Source organism: Amphiura filiformis, chromosome 5, assembly GCF_039555335.1.
Source record: "Amphiura filiformis chromosome 5, Afil_fr2py, whole genome shotgun sequence".
In the NCBI taxonomy this organism is placed as follows: domain Eukaryota; kingdom Metazoa; phylum Echinodermata; class Ophiuroidea; order Amphilepidida; family Amphiuridae; genus Amphiura; species Amphiura filiformis.
In genome coordinates this window covers 58888180-58905073 of record NC_092632.1, presented here as the reverse complement: position 1 = coordinate 58905073, position 16894 = coordinate 58888180, and the positions used below count along the sequence as shown (strand labels likewise).

The 16894-nt window shown below is 35.8% G+C and overlaps 1 protein-coding gene across 1 annotated transcript; it reads right to left on the bottom strand.

The window, feature by feature from the left end:
* Nucleotides 1-211: 211 nt before the first annotated feature.
* On the bottom strand, nt 212-16787 carry LOC140153443 (aquaporin AQPAe.a-like). The gene is made up of 5 exons (XM_072176197.1): nt 16523-16787; nt 12771-12933; nt 3888-4092; nt 3292-3387; nt 212-1861 (listed from the first exon to the last, which is right to left on the bottom strand). The coding sequence occupies exons 1-5, from the start codon at nt 16758-16760 to the stop codon at nt 1676-1678; spliced, it is 888 nt and encodes a 295-aa protein (XP_072032298.1). The 5' UTR covers nt 16761-16787; the 3' UTR covers nt 212-1675.
* Nucleotides 16788-16894: the final 107 nt, after the last annotated feature.

The window sequence follows — 16894 nt, the reverse complement described above, 5'->3', positions numbered from 1 at the left end:
TTGTTTTTAAAACTGGTATTAAATATGCGTCCACTTTCATATTTTCGGAGACACACCCCTACCAATACCATATAGCTAAAATATGGAGTGATCTTCAGCATAAATTTAATGTAAACAAGCACCAAAAAGTTTTGGACAGGGGAGAGGCTCTGCTGAGAAAACAGAATAACAGTGGACAATGTTTTGGTGGGTCGAGTTGGCCCCTCAAATAGCGAAAACCCTGCATATTGAACAACTGATAATTAAATTCAATAGCATTTCATTTATCTAACAACTCAAGAAGACCATGAGAGTGTGACCAGTAATTATGCTCATTTGCCAGCATGAAAGCACTCATATAAACTATGAAGCAATATTTTACAGAAGGAGGGTTATGTTTCCTGACATAATAATGCTCAAACTTGTATGGAAGACAAATGAAATATTTCATGTGCTTGAACAACAAACGAGCCAATAATGACCAATGGTACTAATACAGAATTATGCACTGGAAACTTAACCTCTTACACACTCAACTGCAAAATTCAAGTTTCAAGAAATGCATCCATGAGAATTTGACCTACAGTCATGCTCCTGGACCATAGCTACAACTAGAGCAGCTATTCATTATTATTAATACAAAATTATATTACAATATGTTCTGTCTCTACATGTATCTTAGAAAACAAGAAAGATTCCACACAAACTAGTAACCTACAATGTTGTAGGAATACTGAGATAAGATTAAAACATAGGGCTACCATTTATGCAATCAGAAAACTGTTACAATGTCTTCCCTCCCGAAAAGTTAAGTCGATACAGAACAGAATAATCCCTTCTAAAATAATGACTATAAGGCAATTTAAATTCTCAATGGGAGAGGAGCATGATTGCAGGTCAAAATCTCACATTGAAACATGGCTACAGAATGTGCTGCTGTAAATTATGTGCTTCATCAATGTACAATCTTCACCATATATTTAACAGAAATTTTCAAAATCCTTCAAAGTTAGTTGCGGTGTACCGAGCCTGATGTGTGTGTGTATATGTGAGAGCATGTAATCATGTTGCATAAAAGTGACTGACTCGTGAACATAACAATAAGACAAGTCAACCTTCTGCATGCACATCAGGATATCCAATGCGCATATACCACTTGTGCATGCACTGACATCACCCTCGGCTCTCATAGCCATAATGATGACCAACACATCCAGGATCGCTATAGGATTAAGAAAATTCCTGTAATAATTACTTTCCCATAATATGATGTACAGCTTTTGCAAACCATGCTTTCTCATACATGGTACTCAGTCATATCAACCAATATCAGAACAAGAAGTTGCGGAATTTTTGTCATCAATCAATGCTATTTGGTGATTAGCGTATAAGGGATAGAATACCAGAGACAGCAGCTGTGAGCTGTGATTTTTATCAGAGAATTTATTCTCTCTTGATATTCGGATCTGTTACCATATTTGATGATTCCTCTTCCTCTCTTGCTATCAGCCACAACTTCATCCCAACAAATCTGATGAATGCTTCCACCCTGACACCGTTCACCATGGCAACATCTCTGTTCCCTTCATGGTTGACATACTAGATGATAACTGTATGTCAAAATATGTTTGTATGAGGCACAAATGGTTCACAAGTTTGTCATCATCATGGTCATTCTTGAGTTGTTAGCCACTAGTCATGCACTCGATTCATTAGCATGTGAAGATATCGTCTGCAGTCCAACCATGTCCACCATGTGGTCATCGCAGTCAAAGAAAGTAGAGTTGCCTGAACGGATACTGCTTCCAGTGTTCGGATCAAAAATATACTTGTAAATTATTGATGCAGCTAATGAACCAAGAAAAGGCCCAAGAAGATATATCTGAAAAATTAAGAATAAAAATATGTGAATTGCAAATGAAGTTTCAGAATAGCTTTGAATAGAGCTTAGTTTGTGTCTCTCCTGATTGTAATATGTTATCAGGTATATCCGATTGTCAGAAGTTTACTTCAGGCGACAAAAATTTTTTTACAGGTGGACAGACTTTTCAAGGAGGGCCAGTGGGTCGTTTTTTTGTTTTTTTATTTGTTTTTTCTGGAGGCTAAAATAACCGTAAAATAACAGCACAAACTTGAAAAAGTTTATGATTTTCTACAAACATATTTTGAAAAATGTTCTGAATTTTTTCACAAAATTTCAGTCAAAATTACAAAACAATGGTGCTAAGGTATCCCACTACTCACTCAGTATTATGAATATCCTTGCCCTTTATGTACCATAATTAATAATGTATATAATTTCCTGGTTTCATATCATATTCAGTCTACCATTACTAAAGGAGCTACATGTAACTATATTATCATTGCTTCATTGATGTTGTTTACTCTCTTCAGTTGACTGAGCAGAGAGACATTACTAATACAACACACACAGTAAAACCTTTTCATATTATCAGAACTTGCACTTTGTTGTGACAATAGGTTGTTTTACCAAAGTCTGCACCACTGACTAATGTATAAGCAAACTTATCATTTGTCTACAAATATTTTGTCAACCTGAGAAAACATTGCAAGAAATCAGTTCTATAAATTAAATCTATGAACACACTTGCTGACACCTGCATTTGACACCATGCAATATATAACACCCGGTCAAAAAGTCGAGTCACATTGCCCATTTGTCACATACAGAGATCTAGTCAAACATAGGTTGATGTGTCGAAATTCTGCCCTCTCTTATGTTTTGCTCATTCAATCAGAAAGTGCTACAAATCTATTTCGAGGGCTTATCAGTATTACTCAACTATTTACCGCCTTTCTTTCACACTTGCTGCTTCATTTAATACTCATCTCAATAAAGATTTTCTCCTCTATTTTCAACATTGTAAAAACTTCATCAGAAAAACCAAGTCTGATTTGAATGCTTTTTTGCATCAAAATAAACAATCTAAATCTTTGTTTTCATTTTGTGTAACTTTTGATGGGGTTTGCCACAATGGGTCACATTAAAAGACCGGCATCAAATTATAGTTTGATCAGCTCATAATCGGCAGGCTTTATAACATCGCAGATTAATATCAATCAATTTTATTTTGAGAATTGTCTTGTGACATCTTGCCAGAAGCATTACAAATTATTAATTGGAGTCCTATAATTTGTCTACTTACTTTAAACACACACAATGTAGACCATACAAGTCAAAGTTATATCACTTTTAACGTCGGGGTCTACTTTTCGGCTTAGTGGTAAAAGCCTAACCATTCTCGCCGTTTACGACCTGATCAAACTATAATAATCAATTACTGATCTTACCTCAAAAATATAAAGCCACGTTTTATCGTTATTACTAATTAAAACAGCTGAGGGTAAAGTCCTGACTGGATTCATACTTGCACCTGTAAATTCATACTGCAAACAATAAAATTTAAAAAAAATTATTATCTCTTTATTTAAACATGCACATTACATTATCATAAACTAAAAAGCAGAATTTACAACATAGCACATATCGTGGCAATGATTGCCCCCATATCCGATATCTTAAACTTTCTTGTAGGAGACCCCGTACTGTTTTCTATTTCTCACCCTTGTCATCTAAATACATGTAATACCAAAAACATGGGAACATTATAAAATTAGTCCCTATTTATCAGATCTTTGTTGACCAAAAGTCAGTGGTACCTGTGAATACCTCACAGGGAATTACTGACACCAAATCCTGACTGATTTTATCATTTAATAGCTTGCATCATAGGGTCTATGATTGCATCAAGTTCTCCAAAAAAATCTCAGACACCTACCAAAAGCGCAAATTTAACCCCATCTGATCCATGTCATATTTTTAATTAAATATCTCAATCAAACGCCACAATGTGTCCTTTTTTTAATGTAACATGTGTCATACTTACAGCCCATAACGTGTTAGTTAGAAAAGCAACCCCTACAGGTAGCGCTACCAGACCAGCTAGGTGGCGCCGTGGATCTTGCGATGCCAGAATGGTGAAAACGAGGATGAAGGTCAATGTCGATTCTACGCCTAAGGCTTGGTGAGGGCTCACTTTGTCAGACCACACAGGGAAGCCCATGCTGCCTTGTATTGAGATGGGAAGAAACCTGGACAAGAAAAGAAAACAAAACAAGATATGCGATTAATACAAGTATGTTACTCTATGTTTAACCATAGACAATGTTAAAAATACAAAAGCAACAAAACAATGTGGCCTACATTTCTTCGAACCTGCTCCCCATCAAAATGGAGATTTTGGTAATAGAAATCCCATATAAGTTTTAATATCATTAATCATCTGAAATATTACCGCTAAAAGATGTTTAGTTCAGATTTTGTAAGCCAAAAATATTGTGCTTAAAGTGGGTTAACACATTTGTAGCTCATACCATTTCCTTTATGGGCTCACAAATGCACATTTTTTGGCTAGAATATCAAAATGCATTAAAATACAATCATGAAACTTCATAAATAGGGACTGGGGTCAAGGCTATTTAACCATGGTGACAACTTCATGCAACGGAATTGGACAATCCTCCTTTAAAAACAGTTTCCTGATGAGGGTCAAAGTTGTGACCAAAATTTTGAAATACAGTCTTAATTTTGTGTTGAGATAATAGATTTAAATAATTATTTCTAAATAATAATATTTGACATAATTCCCATTTTGCCCATTTTTTAGAATTTCAACAAATTTAATGGTAGAAGCAACTCAGCACTAACTTTGGTGCTTTTTAATCACATGCCACAAACAGAGCCATACTTTTAAACCAAGGTGCTAGGTGCTATCCCTAAATACCAATATCAGAGCAGTTTCTTCACAGTTGGTTGGAAGACATAAATGGTTATACACAGCAGCTTTGAAATCAGTTGATTTGATCATAAACTTGAGTTGAAGTACACTTGTTGAAATCACAACTTTCTTTGCATTTGCATTCAATGTATTTGTATGCAACATATCAGACAACATCAACTTACATTGGGTCATTAAACTTTTGGTTTCACATACAAGTTCAAGGTAATATCTGCAATTCTGCATTATAAACTACATGTATACATGTAAGTTCTTATAACTTTCTGCAAGAAGGTGTGGAAGTGAAAGGAGCATACATGGTCAAATTTAAATCCCTTCATGTTTTTATGTCCCGTTATTTTAGATCCAATTTGATTTTTCCATGTTTCCAGTGGCGTAGCGTGGGTCATCAATTGGGGGTACCGGGTCTGATGGGGGGGGCAAGCCATTTTTCGCCATTTTCCTATAGATGGGATTTAAAAAATTTCAGATCGATTGGGGCACGTGCCTGCCTGACGCTACGCCACTGCATGTTTCCTTTGAAGTTATACATGTATATGACTTATGTGTTTTTAAAGAATATAAATTGTATTGTTCAACTCATTCCCCTAAATTTCCTTACAAGAGGAATATCTTTCGTTTCATTTCTTGACAAGTATTTAAGTGTCACCATGATTTTACCAACTTATTTCACAAAATGTGTGTGACATTACAGCCAGGTGTCTAACTTGTCTGATCCCAGGCTTGATCACCTGTATTTGGATTGGGTTAGTTGATATGTAATAATATGGAACCGCTCATGAACCTGTTAACTCCGGTTGCACTTGGCTTTACCCAAGTAACAAAGAAATACCTCTACCTGTTGCTTAAGGCCAAGTGTGTATGGATAGCGATCAGGCAGATCAACCATGCTCAAGTAAACTAACTAACGCTTGAACAAATCACATACAAGTTGCGTACAAAAACCTATGCAGCCACAATTCAACAATTAACCATTATTTATGGCCAAATGCATTACCAAAACAATAATAGCACCCCCTTTTATTATCTTAGCTATACTCACTAGGATGGATCCACAACATGCTCATCTATCAAGGCACAGTGCTTTAACCCCAATACATTTGCACCGTTCATTGAATGACCTTTGAAAATTTGGGTACAAAAACTCATACTCTGAAACTTGAGGTCAAATTTTGCATTATGATTGTTTAATTGAGGTTATTGAATTATGCCATTGAGATGAGGCCATTGTGGTCCATAGTGACTGGTTGGCTGGATAGCTAAACTAAACAAGTACAGCTTTTGTTTTCTTAGGTCAAATTTAGGTAGCTCGCTAGTGTTCCATAGAAAAATTGGTCATAATATCTTGCTGAACAAAATATTTATACCCTATTTCCAATAAGATCAATGATTATTGCTGAGTTCAGCCTGATGCTGTGTTGCTGCATCAGTTTGGCAACAGCCAAAGGGGGAGTAGGGCCACGGTGCAACACCCCCTCCCTATTGCATTGTGCAACCTTCAAAACCAGAATCTACAAAAAGTTGACTGCCACAGCTTCTCAGTTCTGACAGACTCTTTTGTGAACCAATTTTCTCACTTTTCAATGTGAAATTGAATATAAATAGAAGTGAACAAAGATCCAATATGAAAGGTCAATATGTGGTCATTGCTCCTTCCTCTTTCCCCCCTCCCCTATGGGGAACACCATTGTACTCTCGCTAGCGATTTAATCTAAACCATGGTACAACAAGTGTTTCAACAGTTGCGCCCTGAAGACACGAGAAGCTAAACCCCAAAACACCGCTTTTAATATTCCAAAGCTATTCTGACATCCATGCCTCATTTAATCATCAAAGGCTTGAGTTTCACTACACTAAGATCCACAACATGCTCATCTATCAGGGCACAGTTCTTTAACCCCAATACATGTACACATTCATTGAATGACCTTTGAAAATTTGGGTACAAAAACTCATACTCTGCAACTTGAGGTAAAATTTTGCACTATGATTATTCAATTGAGGTTATTGAACTATGCCATTGGGATGACGCTATTGTCTTCCATAGTGCTAAGTCATGTGTGATGAGCCATGCTTGATGAAGCAGAAATCCCTATAATTTGTTGCAAAATTGTTAATCATTTTGTTTTCTTTAGGATAATTTGCATTGGCAGAATAGCGCAAACTATAATTACAATGCATTCCACCTACATTACTTTACCTTTTAATTGTCCAATGACATTCTTAATCTTACCGTAATTTAGTGGCAATTAACAATGTTAACGATCGATCAAACGGGAGAGATGCATAGATTAACAAAATGTATAACCAACTTATCATGGATAAATTGTAGGCAAGTACATTGTATGCAACCAGTGCCTATCAAAATTAATGAGTTGGTAGAAATGTAATTTGGGAAAAACTTTTTTATCAATACCTTCACTATTTTCACAGCTTGAATTGTTTCTCAATTTCTCCCAATTCAAATCAATATCAGACCAATCATACTCATATTTGTGGACACAATTTATTTGCCCGGACTAGCACTGTGCTGGACTCTGATCCCTGTGAAGATGATCTAAGATATTCCAGCAATATAGTGATTAAGGCTCTCACCTGGGTAGGCCCTAATTTTCGGGCAGGAATCCGGGTACGCAAAAAAATAAATCAAGCCTGGAAATAAGTGGCACCCAGGCTCCATTTTGATACTTTCTGAAAAATGGCTCCTAGCTCTTTAAAAATAGCTCCTGGTTCAGTAGATAATCACAGGACCAGGAGCTGCTTTTTCCAAATGTGTGGCTCCTGTTCCAGAACTGCTTTATAAATGGTAATAGCTGGTAATGTATGGCAATAAATACAAAATGTACATGTAGAGCCAAATACTGTGGAAATTGCCTTTCAGTCCTGAAAGTAAAAATACCATTTGCTTTTTGATTGAAACTGTAGTGTAATAATTTGCTTCTGTCCACAAATCTCTTTGATGCAAACTGGGCTGAATAAGAAATGTCAAAACAGTGTTAAGTAAATGCTTTCAGGGAGTCAAAAATGATGTTCAAAACAAACTTTAAACTTTACAGAACTGAAAGCACATCTCCTGAGCTAAATCTCTGCTCATTTTTTCGTCATTTGTGGTTTATCTATTTTGACATCATCCCTGTTGCTCAGGTTTAGGTCAAGACCAGCATGAACTCTCCCACATACCCTTGGTTGCTGCTGAGTGATTTGATGATGGAACATGCCATATGGGAAACTAAATAGTGTCATAGAATATGTGAACTAAACTGTCCCTTGGCAATGGTTCACTTTGTCATCTTTTTGACAACTGATGAGAGTGGATTTCAGAACATCATGAGACAAATTTCAAGGTTAAAGCTCACATTCATAACTAATCTGAATCTCACCATAAATGCCCTACATGGCGATTCACCTTTTGATGACTTGAAAATTGTAAATTTATAGGCCTACCTTGTGTTTACAAGTAGGCTAAAATATGTTTGGCCTACATGAACATAAAAGAGAAAAAATTAGCTGAAGTTGGAATTGAACCAGCAACCTTGTTAGTCCTGTGCTCTACTTTGCTATCTAAGCTACAATGTACATTGTAGGCTTATTATATTCTTTTGATTTATTTAGGCCTATGGCCTACATGATAAGAACCGTTGATATATCGATAATAATCAATAAATTGATTCAAAAATACCACTATTGCCTATATTACTTTCTGAAGAAAATCGATACATGCAAAAATGATGCAACTTGCCAATAATGAACAAAATTAACAAAAAATTAGGAAAATAAGGACTGAAATGGAACTCCATAAGTCGCTGGAAGGTGGCTGGTGCATTTGTGAGTCCAAATGGCATAGTGCTCCATAAGTCCCTGGAAGGTGGCTGGTGCATTTGTGAGTCCAAATGGCATAGCTCTCCATAAGTCGCTGGAAGGTGGCTGGTGCATTTGTGAGTCCAAATGGCATAGTGCTCCATAAGTCACTGGAAGATGGCTGGTGGGTGCATTTGTGAGTACAGGATGCATATGTATACATGTACATTGTACTAGGTATGGGAAATTTATGGATGAATGTAGAAGATATGAGTAAACTTCGGAGGAAAATTGATTTATCAATTTTTATCGATATTGAGTGGCCAATATATTGATTTTTTAAAATCCCAACATCTACGGTCCTTACTACTAGAACATTTTTTGTACATGATTAAAAAAACACGAAATATGCCTGTAAAACAATTCTCTCAACTGTCTAGTAATATTATGGTAAAACATATTGTCAAGCAAATTTACATAACACAACAGGTATATCAAACAAAATGATCATGTGAAGGGATGAGGATGGTTGAAGGGCTAAAATAAAATGTCCAAAATAATGATATGCATAAAATCCAACACTATCAAACTCTACCCATCCATGCATCTGTTCAGTTTGTCAGGAAGTGATGAACCTATTCTGCAAAACAGATCAATTCTAATTTGCTCTCAAACATTAATTTAAAATCAATCAATATGCACCCAGTTTCATCATGCCTACAATGTACTTTTTTTAATGCAGGCCTATGTATCTTGCTGAATATTGAGATACACAATGACATTAGACATTGACAAATTGTTCCATCTGAGATTGTGAGAACACCAAGGTCTTGAAGTCATCCAGGGTATGCCTAAACCGGAACATTACACATGTTACTTTGGTTGTTTGTGATCTGTTCATCATGAAATAAAAAATAACCTTAAATGTAAACAAGTTTAAAAATGTCAACATTTGCAACATACATTATAAATCCAAAGCTTCCTGGGAAAGTTTACACAATTCTGTGACATGATTGATTAATGACCATTTTATGACACACTAAACTTGATTGATATACAACTACTCATAAATAGCTGGTTCAAAGTTGAATTTTCCACTTCAGTACTTCTCAAACAAGGCACAAGTACGTACATGTAGCTCTATACAGTACCCACTACCCATTCAAATTTCAAGTAAATAAATTAAGAATGTTTATTTACACCAGGAAGGTGGATGATGATAAATGATGAACAATTCAATATTTGCACTGAACGTTGCTGAATGTTGTAAGGGGGGAGTTTTAGGTAGAATTTGTTTACATAAGTCTCCTTTTAAATTTCATGTTCGGAAAAATGTTGAATTGTTGATGTTCCAACATTTTAAACTTTGTGTACCACCTTCTTCCCTGAAAACATTGTTTGCCTTTTCACTGAACCAAACAAGCAAATTTACAATTAATGTGAATTTTGAGGTACCAAAACAGTACAACAACAAAACAAATCACTGAAAGTGTTAAATATAGAATGTGCACATTCTTTGTCCAATTATATGAATGAGAGATTTGTGGAGAAACCGATAGAGCTGCAAAAATAACTCCATGATTGGCCCATCAAATCATCAGATGCCTACAGTAATTGGAGCTCTGAGTGGCCCACGATATTGACCAGATCTTGTTATTTATCATCATCCTCACTGTAATATAAAGTCACAGGATCAACATCATCATCATTCTCTGTGTGTGCGTGTCAACAAGGTGCAATTATTGTAAAGCAAAATGTCTTCAGGGCTGAAACAAATTTTCTTTGTAAACACCAAGCGCTACTTTCAAGGCGAACTTTATCAAGTACAAAGCTAAAGCATTTATTTAAAGCATAACATTATCAATTTTATTAACATTAGGTATCTCTTCCCAAAATATGTCAACATAGGTAAAAAACAATGTTCATTTCCAATTAACAATGTTATCAGAGCCATAAACATCCAGCTAAGGATGCAGTTAGTTTTGAAGTTACAAAAAATCTAAAAATTATAAGGTTTGAAGGAATGCAACAACCAAAAAAAGCAGGGCTAAAAAAGACTTCTTGTTTCAAACAATATGTGAATGAAAATTGTGGTGAAATTTTAAGATCAATCCAAATTGCATAATTATTATTTTTGAAATTTAACAAAATGAATTTGTGTCATACCAGAGATTAAATACCCCAAGACTCCAGGGTCCCTCTGGTGTAAATTATAAAGTTCCCATGATTTAAATTTCAATTGTTCACATTCACTTCTGAAGTAGTGTTACATTTTCCCTAATAATTATCCTTTTCTTTTTAAGCTTTTAAAGGGATTATAATTCTTCACAATTAGGCAACCATTTAGGGTAATTAAGGTCAAGTCCATGTTCAATAGGAACTCTTGAATCAATGAATACACTTGTGGTTGACCTGCTGTGAACAATACCACCAGTAAATCAACCTGCCTCATGTTTTGTATTGGAATTTGGAGCCAATTCCCTTCAGAGCTAATCAGTATGACTAATCACCCCTTATTAAAATATGGTATTTAGCAATAACCCATATTTCTCAGCACAGGTCTTTTATAAAATGCTGTACAGCACCAAGTCCAGCTGCCTTGTTGGAAGTTGAGGAATTTGTAGAGCCAAACTTGACCTCGGGACATGGTGAAATTTGATTTAAGAAAATCATTAAATTACAGAAATATTTATTCTGCTTCAATGTCAGCATGACAAAAAACGTTTTTGAGATATGCAATAATATTATTTTGCCATCAACAAAACTTGTTTATGTAAGATTTATTGTTAAGATTTGTTCTCTTTTCCAGGTACAAAATTGGAAATCATATGCCAATGACATACATACATGTACAACTGTGCTAGTATCTGTTCATGATTATTAAAGGTTCTAACTTCATGCTGAGCTCTTTTACAGAAGTACCGACATCTTTTTATACTAAAAAAGAAAGGAAGTGATCAATTTGAGGAGCATCACTGTGACACTGTCACTGTATTCACCCCTAAAAAAACCCCAATGTGTACAGATTTCATACCAAAATGTCCCAGTCACCAAGTTTGGATACAAATGCTGTCCAAAATGAATTCTTTCATGTCCAAGTACAAAAAGTACTAGACAGTTCAAGGCTTGCCTTTTCAAAGTGGTTACCATTTATAAACCATACAAGGGAAGTTGTTATGATGTAGAGTTCAAGTTCAACTTCATATTAGTATGTTTTTGCTGTTTATAACTTCCATAAACTCTTGAAGAAGTGAAATGTGAATCCAGATTGACAGGACATTTGAGACACCACATGACAAAACTCTATTTGTTGCCAGTGGGGTTGCTACATTGCTAGCACCGTAAACATGCTCATAGTCAGCACACAGTTCTTTAAACCTAATATGATTGTACACACATAAGACGACCTCTGCAATGTTGGGTACAAAAATTGTATTCCACAACTTTAGGTCAACTTTTGAGCTTTGAATGTTGAATAAAGGTCATTGAACTTTGGCAATGGCAACTGATGTGCATAGTCAGTGATGATGAAGTGTGCCTAGATCACCATGGCGAACCATCTGCAGCTACTCAGTGTGCAATTTGTATGAAAAAATGCAATTTGCAATATGATCGTTCTTTGTCCAAATCTAGTTGGAAATCACCATGTAGTATCTCAACAATAACACACTTTGCTGTACATAGCAAAAGTGCAGACCATTTTGAAGTTTTCCAATTTCTATTGAAAGATAAAAAGAAGTTTTCCAATTTCTGACACACTCAAATTCCATTTTGTTGATCTATGTACACTTTCTACTTTCATTAATTTTCATGTTACAAATGTTACCTTCTGAGTAAATCATTGACTCTTTGAAATTTGAAACAAATGAGGCATAACATTGACATGGATGTTTGCCAAGTCTCTTAATTTTAAAATCAATTATTGGACTGAAAACTTTGTTCAAAGGTTGTTTTAGTAAAGTTTCACACCAGCAACAAATTCCATGATGGGTATCTTTGATAACTTCCAAGTAAATTGGTATGGAGCAGCATGATGAAATCTTTCATAGTGAGCCAGTAAATTGGTTTTCTGTCAAATCAGTTTGTAAAAAATCTTAAAGTGCAAAAAAAGCTTCTAAAATTGTGTGCCGAGGTCACAAAATCACAGCAAGCTTTGACGCCACACAAACTTACCCATGCATAAGAACAACTGCTAATGAAGCTCCGAGAGTTTGCGCTACCATGTAGAGTAAGCCTTTAGCTACACCGGTGTGTTGCATTATCATCATAGACATCGTCACGGCGGGATTCATATGTGCCCCACTGATGTGTTCAAAACATTGGATCAATGTTGTCACTGAAAAATATAGGAAACATTACAATACGATGAAACTTGCCAAGTAAATGTATATAATGTATTATGTAAGTGACCATAACCTTAGAAACCTAGGTACTAAAACATGACTGAGATCTGTACTTCAAATAACCTCAAAATGACAATGATAAAGTTGTAGCTTCATTTAATGCTTTGCGCTAAGAAAATAAATTGACAAAGCAATAAATGGGGAGTAAACTTTGATATTATCAGTGGGAATTAGAAACTTTTATTGAAGATTGATTTATTATCCAATAGCTACACCAGTACATTACTTTTGTACATGGGCACTCATGCAGTAGTACCAGGTATGTGATAGAAAAAGCGCACATAAAAGTTTGATGACAAATAAATGGAAGCTAATTAATTCAACCTTCCATGTCTCATTTTTAGTAAAGAAATTTATATAATGCTCTCTGACTTATAATATGTATACACTAAATGACCAAAAAATCAGCTACAGTTTGATTTTAAAATGTGACATTTATCACAAATGAAATGACCAAATTGGAATAAAACAATAAAGGTCACTGCTTTACCTGAGGTAAGCTTAACCGTTTTAACGTTTGTACCAAATCAAATCTAAACTTTAATAAACCTCCTTTCTTTCTTTCCAACAATGCCAGGCTTCTCTGGCTTTAGTAGAAGGGGGTAAGCTTATCACCTGAACAACTGGCAAAAATCACAAATCTCCAGATTTGTTGAATATGTTTTTAAAAAATCCTATCGGTGAAATCTTTCAATCTTGCACATAAAGCTTTTGTTTTCATGCAAAGCAAGCTGGATTCCAATTCGTTCACCACAAATTGCGTATTAAATTCCACCACTATTGGAATTGGGCATATTACACCTGCTAGTCCTAAGACACATCTAAGGCCTTCGTAAAACAAAATATTTTTGTGGTATGAATTTTCGTGATTCGGAAAGAAATCTCATTTCTGCGACTTAAAATTTTTGTGGAAATGGTTCAAAGAGTTTCCTTATTGATTAACCTTTTGGAGCGGTAAAAAACAATTTGCAAGCCTTTGTGAATATTTTACTAAATACAAAATTCAGGAATTCCCAAAAAAATGTGAAAATGTTCAAGCAATGAATATTTCTTGTTGTACAGGATACACAGGTTGAACTTGGGATTTCCAAGATGCCCCGATCAAAGCCCAATATCCCTGCAGGTATTTATCTACAATAGCCCCATGCACACATTAAGTGAAAATCAACACAAGGGTTCAACCACCAATGCTGCAGGCACTGCGGGCATAGGGGGATTTCAGTTTCAAAGCAAATATGAAACTGCTCAAAATACTTTTCAGTCATCGCAAGCGGTACATTGTACTTGTCCTTAATATCAGTCATGTTGCTTACTTTTCTATTCGGTGAAAGGGTGATTCAGTGATCAATTCAAAATCACAAAATGATTGCAAAGAATTCAAGCAAGATAACCTTCTTGGACAGAAATGTGCACTTTTTCATTCAGGAAATTCCATCATACTGACTTATACCAATTATGTTCCTTTTTTTCAGTTAATTTCATTTCAATCAGAATCTTGTATGTATAGAAGTTAAAGTTTTTATTAAAAACATTTTAACATGTACAACAAAAGCACATTGTATACACTGATTGTACAATGTACAATGTACCTGAGATAAAGGGTTTACAATTTTCATGGAGAAGAATTCATGACTTCTCTCTAGTCCGAAGTCCTGCCAGCAAGACTTCAGTCTTTATCATAAACATAATGACATCTACGGACCTTGGTATGCCGAGTTACAGTTACTGGAACTAGTCCGAAAGGTCGCCAGTCTGAAGGTTCTCTAGTCCGAAGGGTCGCTGTCCAAAAACCAAATTAAGTTTGCTAATCCAAAGGTTCTCTAGTCTGAATAGGTTTAGGGTTAGCGAGCCTTAAATTCTATTCAGACTAAGGAACCTTATTTATCATTCGGACTAGCGAACCTTCTGACTAGAGAACCTGATATTCAGACTAGCAAACCTTTTTCAGAATTTTAGATTAGCGAATGGTAAATGACCTGTTTGGACTAGCGACTAGTGTCTAGCGAACCTTCGGACTAAGGAGCCCTCGGACTAGAGAATTGTCGCCAGATTGACCAGCAATTCAGCATAACACTTTGGAATGATATAGGATGTTGGTGCAAATTAGTTAGTTTAGCCAATCTGGTAAGAATTGAATGCTGTACTGTTACTGTTAGTACTGTACCGGACTACAGGTATATGTATGGTGCCAGTACTGCACCTCTTTCTTCCACTGATTACATCCATGTACTGCGGGTACAAATGTTATTGGCCTAGAGGGAAGGAAGGAAGGACATGTCTACACTTAGAGTCAAATACATGTACATGTACAATACCAATACGATAATATGAATTCTACATCAATGTCATGTATACAATAATAAAATAATTGCATAATTTATAAAAGAGTTTTGAATCAAAAGTCTTAACATGAAGAAAAAGGAGTTTTATAGGCCTATCTTTGGATGAAAGTCCACTTAGAAACTTTTTATTGACTATCATGGCATCATGGTCTTGGTTGGAACCAAAATGTTCTGTTGCCGTGTAACCCGGGCGTGTAACCCAATGAAGATGAAGATGAAAGGCCTGAAAAACAGCGTAAAAATGACTAGAATAGCTGAAAATAAAAGAAATTGCGAAATCTGGGCAACAAAAAGCTTGAATTCAGGCAAAAGCCTAAAAACTTACTGACTTGTCTTTCCCCACCAATCCATTTAGTTTCTTTGATTTTAAGGTACCGTACCGTATGATTTAATATTGCAATTGTCAATACCGGTACCACATTGTTGACAATTATGCCAACATGCCAATGACAATGTGCATGATCATGATTCATCATTATATTATGTTGATGTTTATTAATTTGACCTTCAATCAAATTCAACTCAGTTGTCAGGTTTTCAAGTGGAAATTAGAAAGAAAGAAAAGAATTTCTTCTCGCCCCCATACACTGCTTATCACGTGCAGATATAGGTAGTGTATGTGCTTCGTCCGTGGTTCGGAAGTCACGTAAAGCCGTTGGTCCCGTGTACAGGAGGGCTCTCGATCATCCCTGTGCACGTAAAAAGTGTCAGAGCTATTCGGAAAGAGTAGGGGATCACCCCCGGTTCTGGTATCTGTACCCCCTTCCCCTAGGTTCCAGGGCAGTAGTAGTTGTCTGTACAGTGATAGTAATAGATTAGTTGCGTTTGTGAAATGGTGATATAGATTATACATGTAAAAATCGAAATTCGAAAATTACACTGCCGTTGCAGTGACGCGTGAATTGTCGAAATACACTGCCGTTGCAGTGGTGCGCCTGAAAAATAGGCGGGATTTCCCTGAATTATTATTTAAAAACAAATTAACAATGTCAACATGGTCAATGGCTGCTCTCTATATCATGCATCATTCATTGCATGCTATATTATTCATAATTAAAGTTACCCTAACTAAACTAAAACTTTCATATTTTATACCAAGAAATACAATTGACTTCCCGGTCATTGCACAGGCATCAATCGCTATACACACACACAGTACACACTGCGCTTCATGACTTACCAGCGAAGCCCAGTGTAATCGCTATCCTCAGCGTATCGGGCATTTGTTCACTGACCACATCGTCCGAATTATTCCAATTTAAGTCCACACCACAAACAATAATCATAAAGAAAAATGTACACAAGCATTCTCCAACAATACTCCTACAGAAATCTGCCGATATATAGCAGTGTCGTCTTGAATTTCGGCCAGAATTTGACCGTCTTTTGCCGTAATTCGGCATGGTTGCGTTCATCATCGCTCACATTTCGCGGAGTGAGTGACTTGATTGATTGAAAACAAATTCCTTCATTCACGATGTGACCTCTGACCTTGATTGCGCGACTGGATTATCTCTTACGCAAAATTGACAACTATCGTTTTATGGCCTGT

Bases quoted from the DNA above. Each gene is read 5' to 3' on its own strand.
- LOC140153443 (XM_072176197.1), bottom strand. From the start codon at position 16,760: ATGATGAACGCAACCATGCCGAATTACGGCAAAAGACGGTCAAATTCT. The intron at 12,934-16,522 runs GTAAGTCATGAA...TATATTTTTCAG, and splicing joins GATTACACTGGGCTTCGCTG to TGACAACATTGATCCAATGT. The intron at 3,388-3,887 runs GTAAGTATGACA...TATTGTTTGCAG, and splicing joins TAACTAACACGTTATGGGCT to TATGAATTTACAGGTGCAAG.